Source organism: Octopus sinensis, linkage group LG7, assembly GCF_006345805.1.
Source record: "Octopus sinensis linkage group LG7, ASM634580v1, whole genome shotgun sequence".
Classification (NCBI taxonomy): Eukaryota; Metazoa; Mollusca; class Cephalopoda; order Octopoda; family Octopodidae; genus Octopus; species Octopus sinensis.
Window position 1 is genome coordinate 19,502,174 of NC_043003.1, and position 24,260 is coordinate 19,526,433.

The 24,260-nt window shown below is 38.4% G+C and overlaps 1 protein-coding gene across 1 annotated transcript; it reads left to right on the forward strand.

The window, feature by feature from the left end:
- The first annotated feature begins 83 nt into the window (after window positions 1–83).
- LOC115214079 lies at window positions 84–23,192 on the forward strand. The gene is made up of 7 exons (XM_029783124.2): window positions 84–489; window positions 5,044–5,217; window positions 7,546–7,657; window positions 9,087–9,203; window positions 11,864–12,041; window positions 16,255–16,426; window positions 21,966–23,192. Exons 1-7 carry the CDS (start codon window positions 216–218, stop codon window positions 22,091–22,093), a joined length of 1,155 nt encoding a protein of 384 aa, XP_029638984.1. The 5' UTR covers window positions 84–215; the 3' UTR covers window positions 22,094–23,192.
- The last annotated feature ends 1,068 nt before the right edge of the window (window positions 23,193–24,260 follow it).

The window sequence follows — 24,260 nt, forward strand, 5'->3', positions numbered from 1 at the left end:
ACTTTTAAATGTAAGAAAGAAAAAAACAAGAATAAAAACAATTTTCGATTTGACATAAGCGGTTAATGTTAATTTGTTACTATTTACCGCGTGGTAAGCGACAACATGTGTTGTTTTAGTGATGGCATCAGCCGAAATAGTCATAACAACCAATTATGATCAACACTGATAATTACACAAATGCTGAGAGTAATTAATACATAATTCAAATTAAAATGTCTTTAACACGAACTATATTCACATCTTTCAGAAGGAAACAGTTTTGTTCAGCGTGTAGATTATCATTGTTGCATTATGACCGGGCGCCTCTTTATACAAACCAAGTGAAATGTTCAAGTCCGAGGACCAGGACGATATTTACTCGACCTCAACATTCACAACTATCAACTACTCTCAATGGAGCCGAACCCAAAGACTGGATGTCTTCAGCTTTGCCGATGCGATACGTATTTGTTACAACATCGGAAGCTATTTGGGAAGATGTACCGGGTATTCGTCTGTTTTATGTCTTTATGTACATGTATATATCATTGTGTCCTTGACTTCCCCTCTAAATGTTTTGATTTTGGATTTAACTATATTTAAGCGTGTTAGATTCATACAATGCCAAACAACCAAATTAATTGTTCTGATGTATGAGAAACTCGTTATTTAGCCTTAATACTAACAAATTATTATAAGGTGCGATTTATTTTGTTTCGACATTCTCCTATATGTTTGTTTTTCTTTTGATAATGTAGGCCTAGACGCACTGTCTAAAATATAATATTAATAATGATGATGACAATAATAAAAAGCGGGGCTGAACTGGAGTTAGCCTACACACTGCAGATCGGTGTGTACACACCCGATTCGATCCATTGACCTGCGTAAACACTAAGCAGTTCTAGTAAAGCTTCAGTCTTTACATGTTACTACCTTAATTGTTTTATTTCGCCCTCTCTGTTTCCATTGTCAGATACCTTTAACGAACTCTATTGCCAGTGTTCGACTAGGTTCTTGCTTTGAGGATATTCTCCTCGCTCTCTACCTTCAACCAGTCTCGGAGGTCCTGTAAAGCAGGGTTCCCCAACCACCGGGCCGTGGATCATTTGGTATCGAACCGCACAGAAGGAATAAACTTTAAAAAATTTTGACTATTGCAGTCTGCAGGATGCTTTCGCATTATATGCATATTAGGCATTCTTTCGATATAACTCGACAAAATCAAAACATTCCACTTCAGGTTTTTACGTGGAAGCAAATGACAGTTCGATTCTGTTTTCTGCTTGGAAATTTGCGGATTTTACATACACACATGAAACAGGTAAGAACAAATATGCCAGGCTTTTTTTTTCAAGTTTAAAATGAAACATTGCTGGCATAATTTCGTTATATCTATACTCCACAACCCACAGAAATACCCGAAGTGAAATGTTTTGATTTTGTCGAGTTATATCGAAAGAATGCCGCATAATATATATGTATTATATTTGTAATAATTAAATTATATATTATGCACTTTATTGTTATGTGCGTGATTCCCCGATGTCCGTTGTGTAAAAATAAGTTGGGGACTCCTGCTGTAAAGGATCAAGGGCACTGCTTTCGTTCTTGATTAAAAGATTTAAAAAAATCTTTATTGTATGATTTAAAAAAAGACATACGATGAGTCCATCGGTAATTAGGAATGTTTCTTACAAGATCACAAGGAGTATGTAAGGCGGCAAGTTGGCAGAATCATTAGCACGCCGGACAAAATGCTTAGCGGCATTTCATCCGTCTTTACTTTCCGAGTTTAAGTTCCGCCGAGGTCAGCTTTACCTTTCATCCTTTTGGGGTCGATAAAATAAGTTGCAGTCGAGTACTGGGGTTGATGTGGTCGACTTAATCCCTCCCCTGAAAGCCTTGGGCCAAAATTTGAAACTAATGTTAAGAGTATGTTTAAGTCGAATGGTTGACTCGATTGTAGGTAGCTGAATTTCATTAATGACTGTTAAGTTAACATTACAATATTTAGTGTCTAGATCAATTTTTTCTTTAAAATGCTTAGGCGACAAAGAGAAGATAATAGTGATTTCAAATTCTGGCACAAGGCCAGCAATTTCGTGATAGGGGATAAGTCAATTACATTGACCCCCAGTGTTCGCCTGGTACTTATTTTTACCGAAAGCATGAAAGGCAAAGTCTACCTTTGCGGAATTTGAACTGAGAACGTAAAGACGGACGAAGTGCCGCTAAGCATTTTGTCCAGCTTGCTAAGAGAGAAGGCAATATTCATCCCGTGAGTACTATTTCTATAATTTCAGCAAGCAGGGGGAATAACTCCAGATATATTCCGCAATTTGAACTACAACTCATTAGCCTTCACTCAGTTTTCTCTGTCCCAAATCTTTTACTCAATCTATCCTCTTTAGAGCCCCCTCCTTCTGGAACTATTGGTGATGTTCTATCCTCTGCCGTTAATCTTAGTATGTAGACATTAACCACACTAACCTCACCTGGATCCCCTAGTTTAGGCAGGTCCAATCTGAAAGAGCTGTTGGTACTATTTCTTATTGAACTATTAATTTCTCCATTCAAAAGTGAAATATGTTAGTTTGCCCTGATGAAGAACAAAAGTCCAAAACTTTGGACAAAACCCTTCATTTCTCTCCAACAAATTATTCTGCCTATGATGTAAAACTTTTCACTTCTCACAGCAGACTATGTTATTCCACATAGACCAACACTACTTTCATCGGATCCTACTGTTCACTTCAGTAATTTCCTACATCAGCTCAAGGCACATATTTTGTTGCCGTATTTCTGTTGACGTATACTGCCTTTTCTTTCACTCATATTTGAAAATAATGAAAAATTGGGAAAATAACTTCGCCATTGTTATGCTAGTGCTTGGAACATAAACTAACATGAAATTTTGGTAGGAAATTTTAGATCACTTTAAAGGAATTTGTATCATATAACCAATGGGTTAACATCGAAGGAACCATATGATAATGAAGTCCTATATACTTTGGTTTAGTCTCTTTACTCTTTTACTTGTTTCAGTCATTTGACAGCAGCCATGCTGCAGCACCGCCTTTAGTCGAGTAAATCGACCCCAGGTCTTATTCTTTGTAAGCCTAGTACTTATTCTATCAGTCTCTTTTTCTGAAACACACCAGCATCAGTTGTCAAGCGATGTTGGGTGGGGGGGAACAAACACAGACACACAAACATACACACACACACACACACATATATATATACATATATACGATGGGTCTCTTAGTTTCCATCTACCAAATCCACTCACAAGGCTTTGGTCAGCCCGAGACTATAGTAGAAGCCCAAGGTGCCACGCAGTGGGACTGAACCCGGAACCATGTGGTTGGTAAGCAAGCTACTTACCACACAGCCACTCCTGTGCCTATATAATCTTCTCTTTTGTTGGTGATATCTATTAATCACTTGAATTGACCCATGCTTGTTACTTATATTAGCCACCAGAGATGCTAAGTTAACCCTAGCAGTATTTGAATTTGTTATAATGGGAAGAAATTAATAACTTAGATATTTCACTGCTGTTTTAGTTGAATTAACTAATGAATTTTTTTTTAAAGCCTGTGTCTGTCAACCTAAGACAAGTAAAATTAGAAGCAACTACTCTTCCCTTCACAAAGTCAACCCTGTGTTTGTTACACAATATTAATACTTTGTTACACATAATACACATTAATGCTGGGTGATGATGATAAGTACTGCTGTATCACAGAATGAGAGACCCTGTTGAATGCTTTCTACCTGTTGATGAATCCGAAGTACAGCAGCTTACTTTTAACTACATACTTCCCTCTGCAAGTGTATCACCAGGAAGAGAGCATCAGCATAATTTTTCCTGACATAAAACTAAACTGCATCTCATGCAGGCTAATCCTTTTCCTTATTACTTAAGTTATAGCTCTTTCTACGATTTTCATGATCTAGTCCAGCAATATATATATATGTAGAAAAAAGTGAAAGGAGTACAGTGAACTTGCCATGAGGAATGGAATATCCAACGTTTTGGATTCAATCCTTCACCAGGGGCAGAGAAAAAGAGTAAAAAGTCAAACAGAGTTTACATCCTCTCAGCTTGAAAAAACTGGCTGCAACTCAAGACTTTTCTTCTTTCTTTTTCCCTCTCTGCTGACTGCATATATATATATATATTGTTTGTTACTTCTTGAGCCATGCCTGGCTCATAAGGGCCGGTTTCCCAGTTTCTTTGGCATATAGGTTCCCCACCTGGATGGGACGCTGGTCCATCACAGGTGAGCTGCAAAATACAGGAAGAAAGAGTGAGAGAAAGTTGTGGCAAAAGAGTCAGCAGAAGTTCACCATTACCTTCTGCCAGAGCCGCGTGGAGCTTAAGTGTTTCACTCATAAACACACACATCGCCCGGTCTGAGATTCGAACCCGTAATCCCTTGACCACGAATCCGCTGCTCTAACCACTAGGCCATGTGCCTCCACATATACACACACACACAACATACATACATACATACATATACATGAGAGAGTGCTGAAAAGTTCCTGGCGTTAAGGGTATCATGAAAGGCCTGTTTGGAGGCCCAATCAGCCGAGTTCTTTTAAGGAGCTTAGAAAAACTGAAGGACTGCTGCAATAAGTGTGTGAATTTGAGAGGGGAATATGTTGAATAAAATCATAAGTAAGTGATCCTCCTGTATTTTCTTTCACCCAAAGCCAGGAACTTTCCAACACCCCCTCATATATATATGTGTGCGTGTGTGTGTAGAATCAACTTAATGGTAGTTTGATGAAGTGCCACTGTGATATACATACATACTGTGGAACCTTTTGCACAAAATCATTTGTATGCAATATGGTTAGAAATTTAGAAACAGAATGGCACAGAAATAATTGCTATGAATAATAAAGTTGCCCTATACAAAGTCTTCGTCTCTTTCTTATATGTGTGTGTTGTGTGTGTAATGTATGGATGTCTGCATGTATGTATGTGTTTGCCAATTGCTTTTGAAAAAGTTTTTCCAGAAATGTTTTTATTTTTATTCTTAGATGGATTTGTTTTTGATACTGGCTATGTGGATTCCCATGCTGGTTCTCATTACGACCCTAAACTTCCTTTGATTCTTGCTGTCCATAACCTCATGTCCAGCCACGAAGATCTTATTCCACTCTTGGCACCATTAGTCTTGAAAAATTACCGAGTTATTGCAGTGAATCTTCCAAGTAAGTACAGCTGTGACTTTATTGAAGTATATTATAAGATTGTTGTTGTTTAACCCCTGGTCAGTTCTCATCAGGCTGCCCTATGATCAAATGCATTCCAATCATAGCCATCCTGACATTTTAGAGTATGTAAGACTGCATTATTCTGTTTTCTTTAAGCCTTTAGCATTCACATTACTCTGTCAAATATGATACTTATTTATTCTTATTCATCATCATCATCATCATTTAACATCCGTTTTCCATGCATGCATGGGTTGGACAGTTTGACCAGGGTCTGGGAAGCCAGGAGGCTGCACCAGGCTCCAGTCTGATCTGGCAGTGTTTCTACAGCTGGATGCCCTTCCTAACGTCAACCACTCCATGAGTGTAGTGAGTGCTTTATACATGCTACCGGCACAGGGGCCAGGGGATGCTGGCAACGGCCACGATTGGTTGGTGCTTTTCATGTGCCTATCATCTTGTAGTGTTGAGATTTTGATGATGTCATCATCAAATTTTCAAAATGACATTGTAGGGTAGGTGTGAGAGGCAAGATCTGGCCTGTTTGAACATAAAACATGTGGAACATTTGGGCCAGATTAAATGCTAAAGGGTTAAGACAGTAATGTTTTAATCTGAGGGAGATTTTGCTGCTGTTTCTAGCAGGTTATATAATTATTTAGAGGCTTCTTTTATTTATAAGGTGATTTATTTACGTTACATGAGACAAAGAATGTTCTTATAAAGATGCACTTTGAATTGAAGAAATGAATGTGTTGGAGATTGGGTCGTTACCTGCTTTATTTTGGCACCGTACTGGTCTATTACATGATTTGTACATCTGAGGAAAATGGCCTTCTTTTCTTCTCACATTTATGAAGTATGATATTTCTTGTTGGGCATTTTCTGCAGTCATGTCTATACTCTGCCCCTCCCCACAAAAAACACATGGGCACAGGTATAGTTGTGTGGTAAAAAGTTTGATTACCAATCACATGTTTCTGGATTCAGTTCCAGTGTGTGGCCCCATGAGCAAGTGTCTTCTACTTTAGCTTAGGACTGACCAAAGCCTTGTGAGTGATTTTAGTAGACAGAAACTAAAAGTTGCCTGTTGTATATATATATATATATATATATATATATGACTGGACTGGTGCAGCTTTCGGGCTCCCCAGACCCCAGTTGAACCGTCCAACCCATGCTAGCATGGAAAGCGGACGTTAAATGATGATGATGATGATGATGATATTATATAAGTAATCATTTTATAGTTGGGTATACACCTTGTAGTATGTTGTTTAAAGCCTGTTCACAGTATTTGGCTACCTGATGTCATTAATAATATGGAAGTATATGTCACTGGATTTACTTCAGAAATTCCTTTGTGTTCATAGAATTTATAAAATACGACACAAAGAAAATGGAATTCATGAGATACTTTATTATTCACTATGATTACTTATAAAACATATTTTACTCTTAGTGTTTTTGAGAAAAGCTTATATTTAGGAAGTTATTTCATGTTAAAGTTGTAGTATTTCGGTAATTTCAACCAATCAATGACGTATATTCAGCTGAATAAAATTACTGCCGTTGTTTGTCAACAACAACTATCGCCGGTGTATTTTTCGTTTGTCACTGTTATTTATGACAACCCTAACCCTAACACCTTAACCCTAACTCTAACCCTAAAACCCTAACCCTAAAACCTAAAACCAGTACAAAAGCATGAACGATGTCATAAATAACAGTGACAAACAAAAAATACACCGCCGATTGTTGTTGACAAACAATGGCAGTAATTTTATTCAGCTGAATACACGTCATTGATTGGTTGAAATTACTGAAATAGGACTACTTTGACATGAAATTACTTCATAAATATAAGTTTTTCTCAAAAATGCTAAGAGTAAAACATGTTTTATATGACACATTCTACCAGTGTCCAAAATTTGAAAGTGTTTAGTTACAAAAAATTATTTTTTAAATCTGTCAGTCAAAAGGTAAAGATCCAAATAGCCTAAAATCGTAGCATTCGCCTTCAACAATAATTAGAATTTAATATTTCTAAAAAGAAAGGCAGCAATCTGACAGAGTAATTACCATGCTAGATAAAATGCTTAGTGGCATTTCTGACTCTTTACATTCTGAGTCAACTGAAGTCAACTTTCACCAAAGTTGACTTTGCCTTTCATCCTTTCAGAGTTGATAAAATAAGTACCAGTTGAGCACTGGGGTTGATGTAATTGTCTTACCTTCTCCCTTCAAAATTACTGGCCCTGTGCCAAAATTAAGAAAGAATATTTCCAAAAATAATCATTGCTTATTCGGTGATTTTATTTTCAGGTTCCGTCTATACAAAAGGTGTTGGTTTAGGCCATGATGATGGTTTCCAACACTCCACTACTGAGAATGCAGAATTTATTTTTGATTTTCTAAAAGAGCTGAAAATTCCAAGGTAACTATTACCATTTGATAAATTTCTTTATTTGACAAATTGTCAAATTCATGTAATCATGACGTTAAATGATAATGACGATGATGTGTTGGGTGTGTGTGTGTGTATGTGTCATATTTATTTATTTATCTAGGCATGTGCAAGTATCTTCTACTATAGCCTGGAGCATATATACGACGGGCTTCTTTGAGATTCCGTCTACCAAATCCACTCACAAGGCTTTGGTCGGCCTAAGGCTATAGTAGACGACACTTGCCCAAGATGCCACGCAGTGGGACTGAACCCGGAACCATGTGGTTCGGAAGCAAGCTACTTACCACATAGTCACTCCTACGCCTATACCATTTAATTAGTTTTGTTCTTATTTTTGTGTACTCTTTGTGTTATTTTTGGTTAGCATTTTTTTCTTCCTTTTTTCACTTGCTGGAAGAAGGGCCATGCCCTATGGTCGTTGCAGGCTGTTCTTTGTAAATAAACACCTGCAGGAAAGTCATGAACAGGGAGGTAATTGTAGAGGGTTGAAACCCTGGGAAGGAAGGACTTGATGTCATGATAAGAGAGCGTGTGTGTGCGTCTGTAGATAGATAGAGAGAGAAAGAGAGATAGGCAGCATTCATCAATAAAATGAAAAGGTTTTTGTTGAGAGAGAGCGAGAGGCGCTGTTTGATACCACTCCCTCTCTTATTGTTATTGCCATTTTGTTTCTTCTCTTTTTTACTCTTACTTTGACTGCTACTTCCTCATTGCGTAATTTAGGACAAACTTACAAACAAGCTCATTATTATAATAGATAGGAAAATTCTAATATCACGACTTTCTTTCACCTGCTGACATAACTCCAATTCTGCATTTTTTAAAATAATTTTTTTACATTTTGCATTAATGCAGATATGTAAATAATTTCAGTGTGGAAGGTGTTTATAAGAAACACACAAAAACCATTAGATTCACTTCAACATTTAAATTTAATTTGTCAAAATATTTTCGGCGCTTTGAGACCGCGACCTATTCACTGACTTGCACGCTGCAATTGTTTTCGTTCCAGCACACGATCTCAGATCAGGTCACTTGCTATGCAAGTACATCTCCGTAAATGTAAATAATTTATTTATTATTAAATATAACAATATAAATTATTTACATGTTGTTAAGTTATGAAACAATTTGTTGTCATATTAGAATTTTCTTACTGTTAAATAAGATTTTATCAAACTGATTTTCTGTCATTACTTTATATATATATACACACACACACATCATATAAAGTGAGAGAGAGTATATTTATCATTTATTTGTTCATTTAACAGGTTTTTTCCATGATAGCATGGGTTATATTTATACACATGACATTTGCAATTGACAGTATGATAATGTTTATGCAGAATTGTCCTTTTAATTTTCTTCTTAATATTTCTCTTTCTCCCACAAGGGTCGATGTATTACTTGGCCATGGCACTGGATGTTACCCTGTTGTTCGCTTATGTGCGGAACGTGATCTGTTTAAATCTGCAGCATTAATTTCTCCTGCAGGTCACGTACCATGCCCGTCAGTATTATTTTAATTCTATATGCACCTTTTTTGTTCATACCATACACATTCCAAATCTATCCTTATTCAACAGATCTATAATTAAAAGTATTCTAGCTATGAACATCTCATCATTTTGGAATGAAGCATTGTTTATCTGGTATTACATTGTCCTTGATATATGAAGGGGTGCTGAAAAGTTCCTGGCTTCGGTTCAAAGAAAATACAGGAGGATCAGTTAATTATGATTATATTCAACATGTTCCCCTCTCAGATTCACACACATGCTGCAGCGGTCCTTTAGTTTTTCTAAGCCCTGTAAGACAATTTAGAAAGTTGGACCTCCAACTAGGCCTTTTGCGATACCCTTAAAGCCAGGAATTTTTCAGCACTCCTTCATATGTGTCTTTCTATTTTTATGCTTATAGAGCATGATTTGAGGGAGAATTGGGTGCTATCTTTAGCAGGCCAAACGACTATGTAGAGGCTCCCTTGTTTTCACATATTCTTATAGGTAATTTTAGTGAGTGGAAGAGTAATTTGGATAACTCTATGCCATTTGTTCCAACAATGAAAAGCTAGCATGACTTTTTTGTGAGTCACCTCTGGCTTCCCACCTTATCTTCAGCCACCCATTCATCTCTGATGTGTGATTATTTATAGTGTTAGTGATAACTATTGTTAGCATGAGTATCTTAGGCACATACCTTGTAAAATGCACCACACAGTTCATGATAACAATCATGTAGTCAGTAGCTCACCTGCTCTCCCTCTATATGTAACTCTGCATACATACTAGCATGTCTGTCTGTTTATGTAGTTCTCTCCGGGGCTTTCTATGGTTGAGATTGATCGTGAATCTGTATAGACTTGAGCAAGGTTTATTTTGTGGAAGACTAGCAGTTGCCCAAACATGCACCTTTTCCCTTTCTCTATGGCACCAGCATCATCCAAGAAAAAGGCTTTCCTCAAAGTTAATACTGTTTGGCACATGTTCCATCATAACACAAAAAGTCAGTGTAGATGCTGCAAGACATCCCATACAATGCTTGAACACTTCTTATTTCTTTATTGCCCACAAGGGGCTAAATATAGAGAAGACAAATAAGGACAGACAAACGGATTAAGTCGATTACATCGACCCCAGTGCATAACTGGTACTTAATTTATCGACCCCGAAAGGATGAAAGGCAAAGTCGACCTCAGTGGAATTTGAACCCAGAACGTAACAGCATGCTAACGTTTCTGCCAGCTCATCGCTTTGAATACTTCTGCCAAATCCACTGCTCTGGATTGGTAGTTTTTTTATTGACCTGTTACAAATAGCAGTCAAATTTTCTTCAAATCACATCCAGCTATCTTAACCGTTTTATTATTATTTTTCTTTGTTTCAAACAATTTTTTAAATAATGAAGAATTTAGTAAAATAACATTGTCATTATAAAGCTGGTGTTTGGTGCACAAATTAACATGGAAGTATGATGAGAAAGTTTTAATTTAAATCACTTTAACCCTTTTGCATTTAAACTGGCCATATGCCAGCCCAAATATTCTACATGTTTTATGGTAAAATTGTACAGATCCAGCTTCCCACTCCTATTCTACAATGTAATTTTAAAGATAAACAATCACATCATTGAAATCTTGAACCTACAAGATAATGCATGACTAATTCAAAACAATGTGAATTAATAAGCATTACATTTGACAGAGGTGGAGGCACAATGGCCCAGTGGTTAGGGCAGTGGACTCACGGTCGGAGGATCGTGGTTTCAATTCCTAGACTGGGCGTTGTATGTGTTTATTGAGCAAAAACACCTAAAAAAGCTCCATGAGGCTCCGGCAGGGGGTGGTGGCGACCCCTGTTGTACTCTTTCACCCCAAACTTTCTCTCACTCTTTTTTCCTGTTTCTTGAGTGCTGCGATGGACTGGCATCTCATCCAGCTGGGAAGGAACACATACACCACAGAAACCGGGAAACTGGGCCCATGAGCCTGGCTAGGCTTGAAAAGGGCCCATAAAAAAAAATAAACATTTGACAGAGTAATCTCAATACTAAAGGGTTAATAAAGCAAGTTTGTTTCATATAACCAAGGGCAGTCTTAGATGGGTTGGTTTCAAAAGGGTTAAAAAAGAAGATGTATAACAATGAAGTCCCAGATACTTTAATTTAAGCTACATCACCTCATTTGTTTGAGATCGTTTGCTACTTTAGAGTCTTATTTCTTCATAAACATACATATAAGCATCATCATCATCATCGTCGTTATTTAACGTCCGTTTTCCATGCTAGCATGGGTTGGACCTCTTAAATACAGCTGGGATCGCCACCACCCCCTGCCGGAGCCTCGTGGAACTTTAGGTGTTTTTGCTCAATAAACACTCACAACGCCTGGTCTGGAAATCAAAACTGCGATCCTACAACCGCAAGTCCACTGCCCTAACCGCTGGGCCATAGCGCCTCCACAAGTAATTCATTCTCTATTTTTCTTCAGTGACTCTTATCAAGGTTTTTTTTTATTTTACACCTACAGACTAGTCACTGGTACCTTACCGTACTATAACTGTGAAATCAATTATCTTTCAGCTTAGTAAAAAAAATATAAAAATCCCAAATATTTAATAATTATATGGATTTATTTTCCTATTGTTTCTTTTTGTTTTATAATATACACAGAGGAGTCCAACCTCACTCACGCTACAAGTTATTCACAGAAGTATGGGATGTACCCTACCTTCGAGCTTTTATAAAAGTTTTTGTCTATCTATGGAAACTCAAGAATGGTTACAAGGAATATCCAACAGAAAGCGTTATAAGGGGTTTCTTCACAATCAGTGGTATAGACTTCGATAGTGTAAGTATAGTTATTATTTTTTTTTATACTGATAAAGATTATTTTATTTACTTTTCTCAGTTGTACTTGCTTGGCAAGTAACTTGTTCTCGATTCATGTGTTGAAACTGATTCAAATACATTATGAAAGTGACATGTCAGCTTTTTTAAAAATATGCTTAGGTACAGTCTATGTGGTAAGAAGGTTGCTTTCCTACCACATGGTTCCAGGTTCAGTCCCACTGCATGGCACCTTAACCTTCTACTGTAGTCTTTTATTATAACCTCAGGCAGACTAAAGCCTTGTTTGCTAGATGGAAACTGAAAGAAGGTCATCATATATATGTGTGTGTGTGTGTGTTTGTCCCCCACTAGCACTTGACAACTGGTGTTGGTGTATTTATGTCCCCATAACTGAGCGGTTCAACAAAAGAGACCAATAGAGTAAGTATCGGGCTTTAAAAAACTATAAGTACTGGGCTCTATTCATTCAACTAAAACAAATTATTCAAGGCAGTGCCTCTGCATGACCATCCTCTAATGACAGAAACAAGTAAAAGATAAAAGATATTCTGTTAATTTCACTTTTATGAGTATGTGTCTTCCACTGTAACTCTAGGCTGACTGAGGCCTTATGGGTATTTTTTGGTAGATGGAAACCAAAGAACCTTATAATATGTGTGTGTGTGTGTTTTTGTATCTCCTTATCTTGACATCACAGGATAGCTATAAATGAACATCACTGTCATGTCAAAGTGTCCTTCATTTCCAGTCTTCTGTGAAAAACATATCTCAGCATAGGTAAATGTTATGTTTCTTGGAAACAGGTGAGGGTTGGCAACAGGGAGAGCATCTTGCTGTAGAAAACCTACCTCAGTGAATCTCATCTGATCCATGCAAGAATGGAAAAGTGGACATTAAACAATGATCACTATATATATATATACATGTCACCCTAATTAGGCAGACCTTAAAAAAATAGACTCCCGTGGGACATTCCCTGGGATTAGGGGAGTTGTTGGTTTGAGTTTCGTTGTCCTTGCACCAATGGTTTAGGAGGAGTTAACAAACATAAAAACCTAACGGACAGAGAAACATCACTCAAATTTATATTAAGATGATTTATAGGTGCAGGTGTGGCTGTGTGGTAAGAAGCTTGATTCCCAACCACATGGTTCTGGGTTGAGTCCCATTGCGTGGCACCATGGGCAAGCGTCTTCTACTATAGCCTCAGGCTAACCAAAGAAGTCCATCGTATATATGTATACAATATATATATATATATATATATATATATATATATATATATATATATATATAGAGAGAGAGAGAGAGAGAGAGAGAGAGAGATCTGTTTGTGTCTGTGTTTGTCCCCCCCTCCACAACTTAACTGGTGCTGTTGTGTTTACGTCCCTGTAACTTAGTGGTTCAGCAAAAGAGACCGCTAGAATAATTACTAGGCTTACAAAGAATAAGTCCTTTAAGGTTGTGCTCCAGCATGGCTGCAGTCAAATGACTGAAACAAGTAAAAGAATAAAAGTATATATATATATATATATATATATATATATATGTATGTATATGTATGTATATATAGGAACTATGACAGTGATCATGTTACACATGTATGACAAAATTTTTTGAGACTTTGCTATATGATATTATTAAGAAATAGAACAAAAGTGAATGCAATGGTCTATCTCTGATATATCTTAAATTATAATGATGATGATCTCTGTGATTTTATCTAGCTAATATAACTCTTCATCATCATCATCATCATCGTTTAACGTCTGCTTTCCATGCTAGCATGGGTTGGACGATTTTGACTGAGGGCTGGCGAACCAGATAGCTGCACCAGGCTTCAATCTTGATCTGGCAGAGTTTCAACAGCTGGATGCCCTTCCTAACGCCAACCACTCCAAGAGTGTAGTGGGTGCTTTTACGTGCCACCGGCACAGGGGCCAGTCAGGCGGTACTGGCAACGACCTTGCTCGAATCTTTTTACACATGTCACCGGCACAGGTGCCAGTAAGGCAATGCTGGTAACGATCACACTCGAATGGTGCCTTTTACGTGCCACCGGCACAGAAGCCAGTTAGCTGCTCTGGCAACAATCATGCTCGGATGGTGCTCTTGGCACCCTACTAGCACGGGCACAAGTGTCAGTAAGGCAACAATGGTAGCGATCACAAGGTCTTTGCAAGCAGAGTTTAGTGTCCAAAGAAGGAAAAGGTACACATAAGTGGGCTGGTTACGCTCCTGGCATAGGCCATGAGGAATAATTTATTTATTTTATTCAATTGAAATGAATTCAGTTTATTGTTGCTTTATATGATGCAATCCGGATTATAGGTTGCATCAACTTTGGCTATTTCCTGTGCTGCTGAATATGAAAGAAGTGTGCAGTCTATTAACCAAACAAGACAAGATTCCACAGACATATTCCGTCAGTGGGATATATTTGATATGTTTTGCCAGGAAACCAAGTGTCTGAAATATATATAAAGTCAAAAGATTCAATAATCTTTTCTAGTAAGAAAAATAACTGATGAAAATATCATCATCATCAACATCTTTTAACATCTGCTTTCTATGCTGGCATGGTTGGACAGTTTGACTGAGGACTGGCAAGCTAGGAGGCTGCACCAGGCTCCTCTAATAATAAATAAAATGGAAATCCTAAACGTTCTGTCTGGAGGTCCCAGAGTTGGGAATGGAAGTTAAATGCTCAATTTTCTTGGTTAACTATGTGCCATGGGTTAGTCCTGGCAGAGCTGACTGACTAGGGCCCAAACTAGTTTGGGGTTTATATGATTGCTCAGCCTGCTGGACATAAGAGCTAAGGCTCCCACAGAACACATCCTATTATCTTGGAAAAGAAGTATACATGAGATAAAGTAGTCCTAGATAAAAGGTGGTGGTGGTGGTGGAGAACAAATATATTAAGTTCTACACCAGTATTGCAAAGTGAAATATATACACGTGTGTATATGTATGTATACATGGTAACCTTAATAGTGCAGGTGTCATGAAAAAAAAACACCCAGTCCATATTGTAAAGTGGTTGGTGTAAAAACCTTGCCAACATTGGAGTTCAATGCAATCCTTGGACATTGCTTTCTGTCAAACCATCGAACGCATGCCAGCACGAAACATAGATGTTAAATTATGATGATGATGATTGTGTGTGTGTGTATTCCAAGAAAGTTAGAGGTTGTGAATCCAACCAACTAAGGGATAATATCTATCCAATATACTGCTGGTAGAATACCCAATTATTAATACACAAGTGTTTTTTATTGCATTGCAATTACATTACCGAGTGTACTAAATGGGTGAAGGTAAAGATCTATTTTACCATTAATTTATTGAGCAATAAGAAAATGGAGGGGATCAGGTTCATCAACTTTTAGACATTATATTATGTCAATTTATTTACTAAAATGACAATTACACGAATATACATACATGTATAACATAAATGTCTAAAAGTTGATGAACCACCTATTGATCTCCTCCATTTTCTTATTGCTCTCTCTCTCTTTCTCTCTCTCTCTCTCTCTCTATATATATATATATATATATATATATCTGTAATATATAGGTGTTATACATGTAACAATTAAATTATGTATTATGCACTTTATTGTCTTGCATGAAACTGGTTTGTGATACAAAAAAGCTAGGTGATCACTGCTTTACAGCATACTGCAATATCAATTATGGTATAGAAAAAGAACATTGAAGTTAAAGCTTTAATCAGAAAACACAAATACTTCATTATTTTCATTATTTACATTTGATAGATATTTGTCCTAATCTTGTTTGTTGTTTTAACAACAAATGAGGACAAATATCCGGCAAATGTAAATAATGTACATAATTCCTCATCTCTTAAATATAGAACTATACTAATACTTCAATCCACTTTTATGACTTTTTCATGTATATACTTGATAAAATTTTTTGAATTCATCAGTAATATTTTATATTCATTTAATGTGGCAAGCTAGTAGAATTGTTAGCAAAATGGTTAGCAGCATTTCATCTGCCTTTTATGTTCTGAGTTCAACTTTGCCTTTCAAACTTTTTGGGGTCAATAAAATAAGTACTAATTTTACAACGGGGCCAATGTAATTGACTCACCCACCTCCCCTGATATTGCTGGCCTTGTGCCAAAATTTGAAACCACTATTTTATATTCATTTAAGCTTTTTTGGTCTTCTTTACAGATTGGTGGATATTTGTTAAGTATGAAATCTAAGGAAGTGCCTGTCGGTGTACTTTACTGTAAAGATGACAAATTTACTGACACAGAAATATTAGAACATTATTGCAAGTTACTTGGTTTTAAAGATCATCATTTTGTGCATTATGATGGCAGTGGCCAGATAACAAAACAAGGTGAGTTTGTTTGACATTTTAATTGTTTAAATATCCATTGTTTTGTCTATGTATATGTCATGTTCTTGAAAAGATATTGTAAACTCTGTGTTGGTTAATCTATGGGACAGATGTAACCAATTATATTCTTGGGAGTGGAATTGAAGTTCAAATCATGTTGCTAAAGAAAATCAATGTTAAGTAAATACAGCTTTTATGCTAGGATTAGGATAACTATATATACACACACACACACACACACACACATATATATATATATAATATATATATATATATATAGTCAGTGACACAAATGCAATGTCCCTGCATATCTCACATCTATTTTCATTCCTCCACTTCACTCTCTATTTCGTATCTTATCGAAATTAACTATTGCTTAACCATTTTCTCACACTGTCTCTGATGAAGGGGTATAAAAAATATCCCGGAAACAGCTGTAAGACCTTCTATTTATAAATGTTCTAAAATCTTCACAGCCTTGGTTTTTTATCTCATTCTGAAAAAAAATTTATATATATATATATAATGGTGGTGCCCCAGCATGGCCACAGCTCGTGAGCTGAAACTAGATAGAATAAAAAAAAAATAAAAATATACTCTGTAGTGAATACTTTTGATAAATGTTTGTATACATTTGAGGGTAAAACAATAATTATCTTTTACTTGTTTCGGTCATTGTAATGCTGGGGGACTGCTTTGAAGGGTTTTAATTGAACACATTCATTCCTGTACATACTTTTTAAGTCTGGTACTTATTCCTGCAGTCTCCATTGCTGAACCACTAAGTCATGGGGATATAAACAAACTAAAACTGGCTGTCAAATAGTGGGAGGAGAGGACAAGCACTTGCATGCACATACACAAGCATGCGTGTGCACACACGTAGACACACACATGCAGTACTGCTTGTGTAGCGGGTTATCTATGCCCAGATTGCCCTTCCTGATGCCCACTCTCACCTGTTTCCAAGTGAGGTAAGGCTATATATATATACACATATACATACTTACACACACATAACTATCTGCAATGTATTATTTTTCTATCAATAGCAAGGTTGGTTACATATAGGTGCAGGAGTGGCTGTGTGGTAAGTAGCTTGCTAACCAACCACATGGTTCCGGGTTCAGTCCCACTGCGTGGCATCTTGGGCAAGTGTCTTCTGCTATAGCCCCGGGCCGACCAATGCCTTGTGAGTAGATTTGGTAGACGGAAACTGAAAAAAGCCTGTCATATATATATATGTATATATATATGTGTGTGTGTGTATATGTCTGTGTTTGTCCCACTAGCATTGCTTGACAAACGATGCTGGTGTGTTTACGTCCCTGTCACTTAGCGGTTCGGCAAAAGAGACCGATAGAATAAGTACTGGGCTTACAAAGAATAAGTCCCGGGGTCGATTTGCTCGACTAAAGGCGGTGCTCCAGCATGGCTGCAGTCAAATGACTGAAACAAGTAAAAGAGAGTAAAAGAGTATGCACATCACTTGATATGATCTCCCTCTTTAATCATTTAGTGACAGGCTTGAACTCAAACTGTTATTTACGTTGTCATTATTATATTGACTATGGTCAATCCACCTTCTGTTTGCCTCTAAGAAGGACAACATTCTGTGCTCTTCCTTAGTCCTTTTTAATACCTTAATAAACCTGAGAACATTTCTCATGTTTTGACACAAAATTTATAATTTCAAAGTGTTCAGGCCTCAAGTGACATGGGTTGGATGTGTTGTCACAGTCCCAGTGAGCTCCTTTTTCAGGGTTACTGTATTCTAGACATGACAGAGAGCCAGGTATTGCTCATATACTCTTTCACTTGTTTCAGTCATGTGACTGTGGCCATGCTGGAGCACCGCCTTTAGTCAAGCAAATCGACCCCAGGACTTATTCTTTGGAAGCCTAGTACTTATTCTATCAGTCTCTTTTGTCGAGCCGCTAAGTTACGGGACGTAAACACACCAGCATCAGTTGTCAAGCAATGTTGGGGTGACAAACACAGTTACACAAACATATACACACACATACATACATATATATATATGTGTGTGAATGTGTGTATGTATATATATATATATGTGTGTGTGTGTGTGTTATATATATATATATATCATAGAGATGCTCAAAATATCTGGTAGTGTCGGCTATAGCCTAGTCACCCGTATAGTTAACCAGGTGATACACGAAGGAGTCATTCCCAATGACTGGTGTAGCAGCATAATAGTCAGCTGCTACAAAGGTAAAGGTGACGCCCTAGATACAAATAGCTACAGGAGTATCAAGCTGCTGGATCAGGTAATGAAGGTTACGGAGAGGGTTATAGCCCAACTAATTAGAGAGAGAGTTAGCCTAGATCAGATGCAGTTTGGGTTCGTGCCAGGGAAAAGTACTACTACTGATGCTATTTTCATGGTAAGACAGCTGCAAGAGAAATACCTAGCCAAAGACAAGCCCCTATACCTGGCTTTTGTTGATATGGAGAAAGCCTTCGACAGGGTCCCCCGATCCCTCATCTGGTGGTCAATGAGGAAACTAGGGATAGATGAATGGTTAGTGAAAGCTGTACAAGCCATGTACAGAGACGCTGCTAGTAAGGTGAGGGTTGGCACCGAGTACAGTGAAGAATTCAGAGTAGAGGTTGGGGTCCACCAAGGTTCAGTCCTCAGTCCCCTCCTATTTATCATAGTCCTCCAGGCAATAACGGAGGAATTCAAGACAGGATGCCCCTGGGAGCTCCTCTATGCTGATGACCTTGCTCTAATTGCTGAGTCTCTATCAGAACTAGAGGAGAAGTTTCAGGTATGGAAACAAGGTTTAGAATCGAGGGCCTTAGAATCAACCTAGCCAAAACCAAAGTCCTAATAAGTAGGAAGGTAGACCAATCACAAACGCCTTCAGGTAGATGGCCCTGCTCATCTGTAGAAAAGGTGTAGGTAGAAACTCTATAAGATGCACCAAGTGTAAGCTATGGACACATAAGAGGTGCAGCAATGTCAAAGGAAGGCTAACTAGGAAGATGGTTTTTGTATGTGGCAGATGCTCAGGAACAATTAACACTGAAGATGCTCTGAGACCAACTTCCGTCACTTTCCAGGGAGAAAAGCTAGAAGTAGTTGATAGTTTCCGTTACCTAGGTGACAAAGTCAGTAGCGGGGGCGGGTGCGCTGAGAGTATAACTGCTAGAGTAAGAATAGCCTGGGCAAAGTTTAGAGAGCTCTTACCTCTGCTGGTGACAAAAGGCCTCTCGCTCAAAGTAAAAGGCAGACTGTATGATGCATGTGTACGTACAGCCATGCTACATGGTAATGAAACTTGGGCTGTGACTGCTGAGGATTTGCGTAAGCTCGCAAGAAATGAAGCTAGTATGCTCCGATGGATGTGTAACGTCAGTGTTCATAATCGACAGAGTGTAAGTACCTTGAGAGAAAAGTTGAACCTAAGAAGTATCAGTTGTTGTGTGCAAGAGAGACGTATGCGCTGGTATGGTCATGTGATGAGACTGGCTGAAGATAGTTGTGTGCGAAAGTGCCACACCCTGGCAGTTGAGGGGACCTGTGGAAGAGGTAGACCCAGGAAAACCTGGGTCGAGGCGGTGAAGCACGACCTTCGAACTTTAGGTCTCACCAAGGAAATGACCAGTGACCGAGACCTTTGGAGGTATGCTGTGCGTGAGAAAACCCGGCAAGACCAGTGAGAACAGTCAAAATCAAGATCAAACCAAATTGAGGTCGATCAACATCAGGGCCCCCGTGCAGGTGACACGTAAAAGTACCATCCGTTCGTAGCCGTTTGCCAGCTCTGTCTGGCCCCTGTGCCGGTGACACGTAAAAGCACCATCCGTTCGTGGCCGTTTGCCAGCTCTGTCTGGCCCCCGTGCCGGTGACACGTAAAAGCACCATCCGTTCGTGGCCGTTTGCCAGCCCTGTCTGGCCCCCATGTCAGTGACATGTAAAAGCACCATCCGTTCGTGTCCGTTGCCAGCCTCGCCTGGCCCCCGTGCCGGTGACACGTAAAAGCACCATCCGTTCGTGGCCGTTTGCCAGCCCTGTCTGGCCCCCATGTCGGTGGCATGTAAAAGCACCATCCGTTCGTGCCCGTTGCCAGCTCTGTCTGGCCCCCGTGCCGGTGACACGTAAAAGCACCATCAGTTTCGTGGCCGTTTGCCAGCTCTGTCTGGCCCCCGTGTTGGTGGCACGTAAAAGCACCATCCGTTCGTGGCCGTTTGCCAGCTCTGTCTGGCACCTGTGCAGGTGGCACGTAAAAAGCACCCACTACACTCACGGAGTGGTTGGCGTTAGGAAGGGCATCCAGCCGTAGAAACGCTGCCAGATCTGACTGGGCCTGATGAAGCCTTCCAGCTTCACAAACCCCAGTTGAACCGTCCAACCCATGCTAGCATGGAGAACGGACGCTAAATGATGATGATGATGATCATCATCATCATCATCGTTTAGCGTCCGCTTTCCATGCTAGCATGGGTTGGACGGTTCAACTGGGGTCCAGAAAGCCAGAAGGCTGCACCAGGCCCAGTCTGATCTGGCAACGTTTCTACGGCTGGATGCCCTTCCTAACGCCAACCACTCCGTGAGTGTAGTGGGTGCTTTTACGTGCCAGACAAGGCTGGCAAACGGCCACAATCGGATGGTGCTTTTTACGTGCCACCGGCACGGATGGGCTTCTTCCAGTTTCTGTCTACCAAATCCACTCACAAGGCTTTGGTTGGCCCCCGAGACTATAGTAGAAGACACTTGCCCAAGGTGTCATGCAGTGGGACTGAACCCGGAGCCATGTGGTTCGTAAGCAAGCTACTTACTACACAGCCACTCCTACGCTTATGTTTAACTTTTTTTTTTTGGCATGCTTTCTGTGGTTTGATGTTGTACTTAACACCAACTACTTCAGTATAATGAGTGTATTTTATTAATGTGCCAACACCGACATTTACTTATGTAAAATTATGCATTGAGTTGTGTCCCTTTAAACTCAAAGCTAACTTGGTCATTCACTAAGTAGTAACCAATAACGAAGGTACCAAACGGGATAAAAGTACTTGGATCAATATAATTGCCTAAAACTCCTAAAGACAGTGCCCCAGCATGGCTGCAGATCAGTGAATGAAATCAGTAAAAGAATAAGAGAATGCTTCATTATCATCATCATTTTCACGTCTACTTTTCCATGAGTCAGATGAGATTTGTGAAGGCAGATTTCTTGTATTCAGATGTCTTTCTCCTCATCAACTCTCATCCGTTTCCCTGAAAACATGTCCAACCACTGAAGCTCATTTATATTCGACTGTGATGTCAAGACAAGGTGACATACACACACACACACATACATATGACAGGCTTCTTTCAGCTTCCATCTACCCAATCCACTTACAAGGCTTTGGTTGGCCTGAGCCTATATTAGAAGATACTTATCCAAGATGTCACACAGTGGGACTGAACCTAAAACCACATTTAAGAAGTGAACTTCTTAACCACACAACCATTTCTGTGCATATGTAATATAAGTAATTTTCTTTTTTTAATTTTCAGCTGAAACTACCAAAGGATCATTACACCATGGACTTATACTGGAACACGGAAATCCATTTCAAGTCCTGAAGAACCCACTTTTGAATTTAGTAGAGAAACTTGTTAATCAATCAAAACAAGTTCGATAAAATAATATATATATATATATATATATACACTTCCATTATAAGACTTGTTTGTATCGAATAACATTTCATAGAAAATGGCCTGCTGAATATTTCTTGTTTTTACAGCATTTAACCAAAATGTCACTGTTGCGGTGAGATTAAAATGTTGGACATGGCAATTTGCTGACTGGGTTCATTCCAACAAGGTTCTTCAGTATCACCAGAATTTATGTAAACCAAAATTTGCAAACAAAATACTAGCATTCTATACCATAAGGTCTTGAGTTCATAAACCTTGACAGAAGAGTTATTGAATCAAATGTGGAAGCTTATCTAGGTGGTTGCTCAATCAGCTAGAAACAGCAGTTGAATTCAACTCTCATCCTACCGTCGTACAAAAGGAAAGACACAACCAACAAATATTATTTTAAATCCATAAAAGGACAAGATAGTCACTGCTGAAACCACTCTGATTATAGGTCTTTTTAGCCAGAGCTGATCTTGCGGGGTTAATAACAGCAATAACGAATACTGAGTATTGTATCCACTCCTTATCCACAAAGTTCAGCTTTATTGAAAAATAGGTTATCCTCAACCTATTGTATGTATGGTTATTGATTAAAAGGTTGAATAAGGGAAATCTGTGTAAACAAGACATGCAAATCCCCACAAAATAAAATGAAAATAGATGTGTTCATCGTGTGAATGCTAGCATTGAAAAGTGACTATTAACCCTTTTGATACCAACCTGCCTGAATTATACAAACTTCCTGTCTTATGCGATCTAAATGAAAACCTTCCTTCAAAATTTCATGTTAATAACACCAGTTTATTAATGGTAATTACTTTTACTGTACTAAAATCTTCATTATTTTCTAAGTCAGTTGAAATAAAGGCAGTATATTTCATCAGTCACATGTCAACAAAAGGGTTAAACTATAAAATTTGAAACAATATGTAAAGGAACATAAATCTATTCAACTCATTTTGCCAGTTTGACAAGTGGTTCAACATCTATATCACTGTTGAAGGGGTTATAAATTAAAAAAAAAATGTACATTCTATTATAGAACAAGGTTTCAATAAAATTCCTCAATTTTTTGAGGTGTCATTGTGATATTAAATTCCTGATGTTTTCGTTGATTTCAGATTACTCTTAGGAATAACATTCTGAGGTGATCTTCCCGTTATTTACTCTAAATATTATTAAGTTTGAACTCAGCACTGTGAGCTGTACAAAACACTAATTATTCTTCTCATTATTTACTCTAAATATTATTAAGTTTGAACTCAACACTGTGAGTGATACAAAACACTAATTATGTTGCTTACAACAGTGGATTGTATTTGCTTATGATACATATTTATCACTTTGATGTAATTTGATAGGCTTAATTAGTTTCCACCATCTGTCCATCTGATGCCTTTGACAGAGCCCACTTTGTTACAAGAATTCAAACTAGACTTCAAGCTGGAGGATATCAAGATCTTTCTCTGACCACTAATCATGGATATTCTGAAATAAAAAGCATTTGTGAAACTTTTTCTCCTCTGACACATTCTTGCCAGGAAAAAAAGTGCATATATGAAACACACATCCACATTCAAAAGACTTCTTATAAAGACCATCACTGAAACATAGAAGAAAACTAACTTATCAACATACAATAACATTGAAGTGAAGGAACCAGCTACTCTTGTGCCAGTGGCACATAATATGCACCATTCGAGCGTGATCGTTACCTGCATCACCTTACTGGCACTTGTGCTGGTGGCACGTGAAAAAACATTCTAACGAGGTCGTTGCCAGTGCTGCTGGACTGGCTCCTGTGCAGGTGGCACATAAAAAGCACCATTCGAGCATGGCTGTTACCAGTACCAACTGACTAGCCCTCGTGCTGGTGGCACGTAAAAGCACCCACTAAACTTACGGAGTGGTTGGCGTTAGGAAAGGCATCCAGCTGTAGAAACTCTGCCAGATCAGATTGGAGTCTGGTGCAGCCATCTGGTTCGCCAGTTCTCAGTCAAATCTTCCAACCCATGCTAGCATGGAAAGTGGACGTTAAACAATGATGATCATGTGAACTGTCTCTAATATATCACTCTTAAAGGCTATAAGCCCAGCTTTCTTTCCAACCCTAAATGCAGGTTAATCAATCCTTCTAAGAGTGAGAAAGGCATTGTAAGT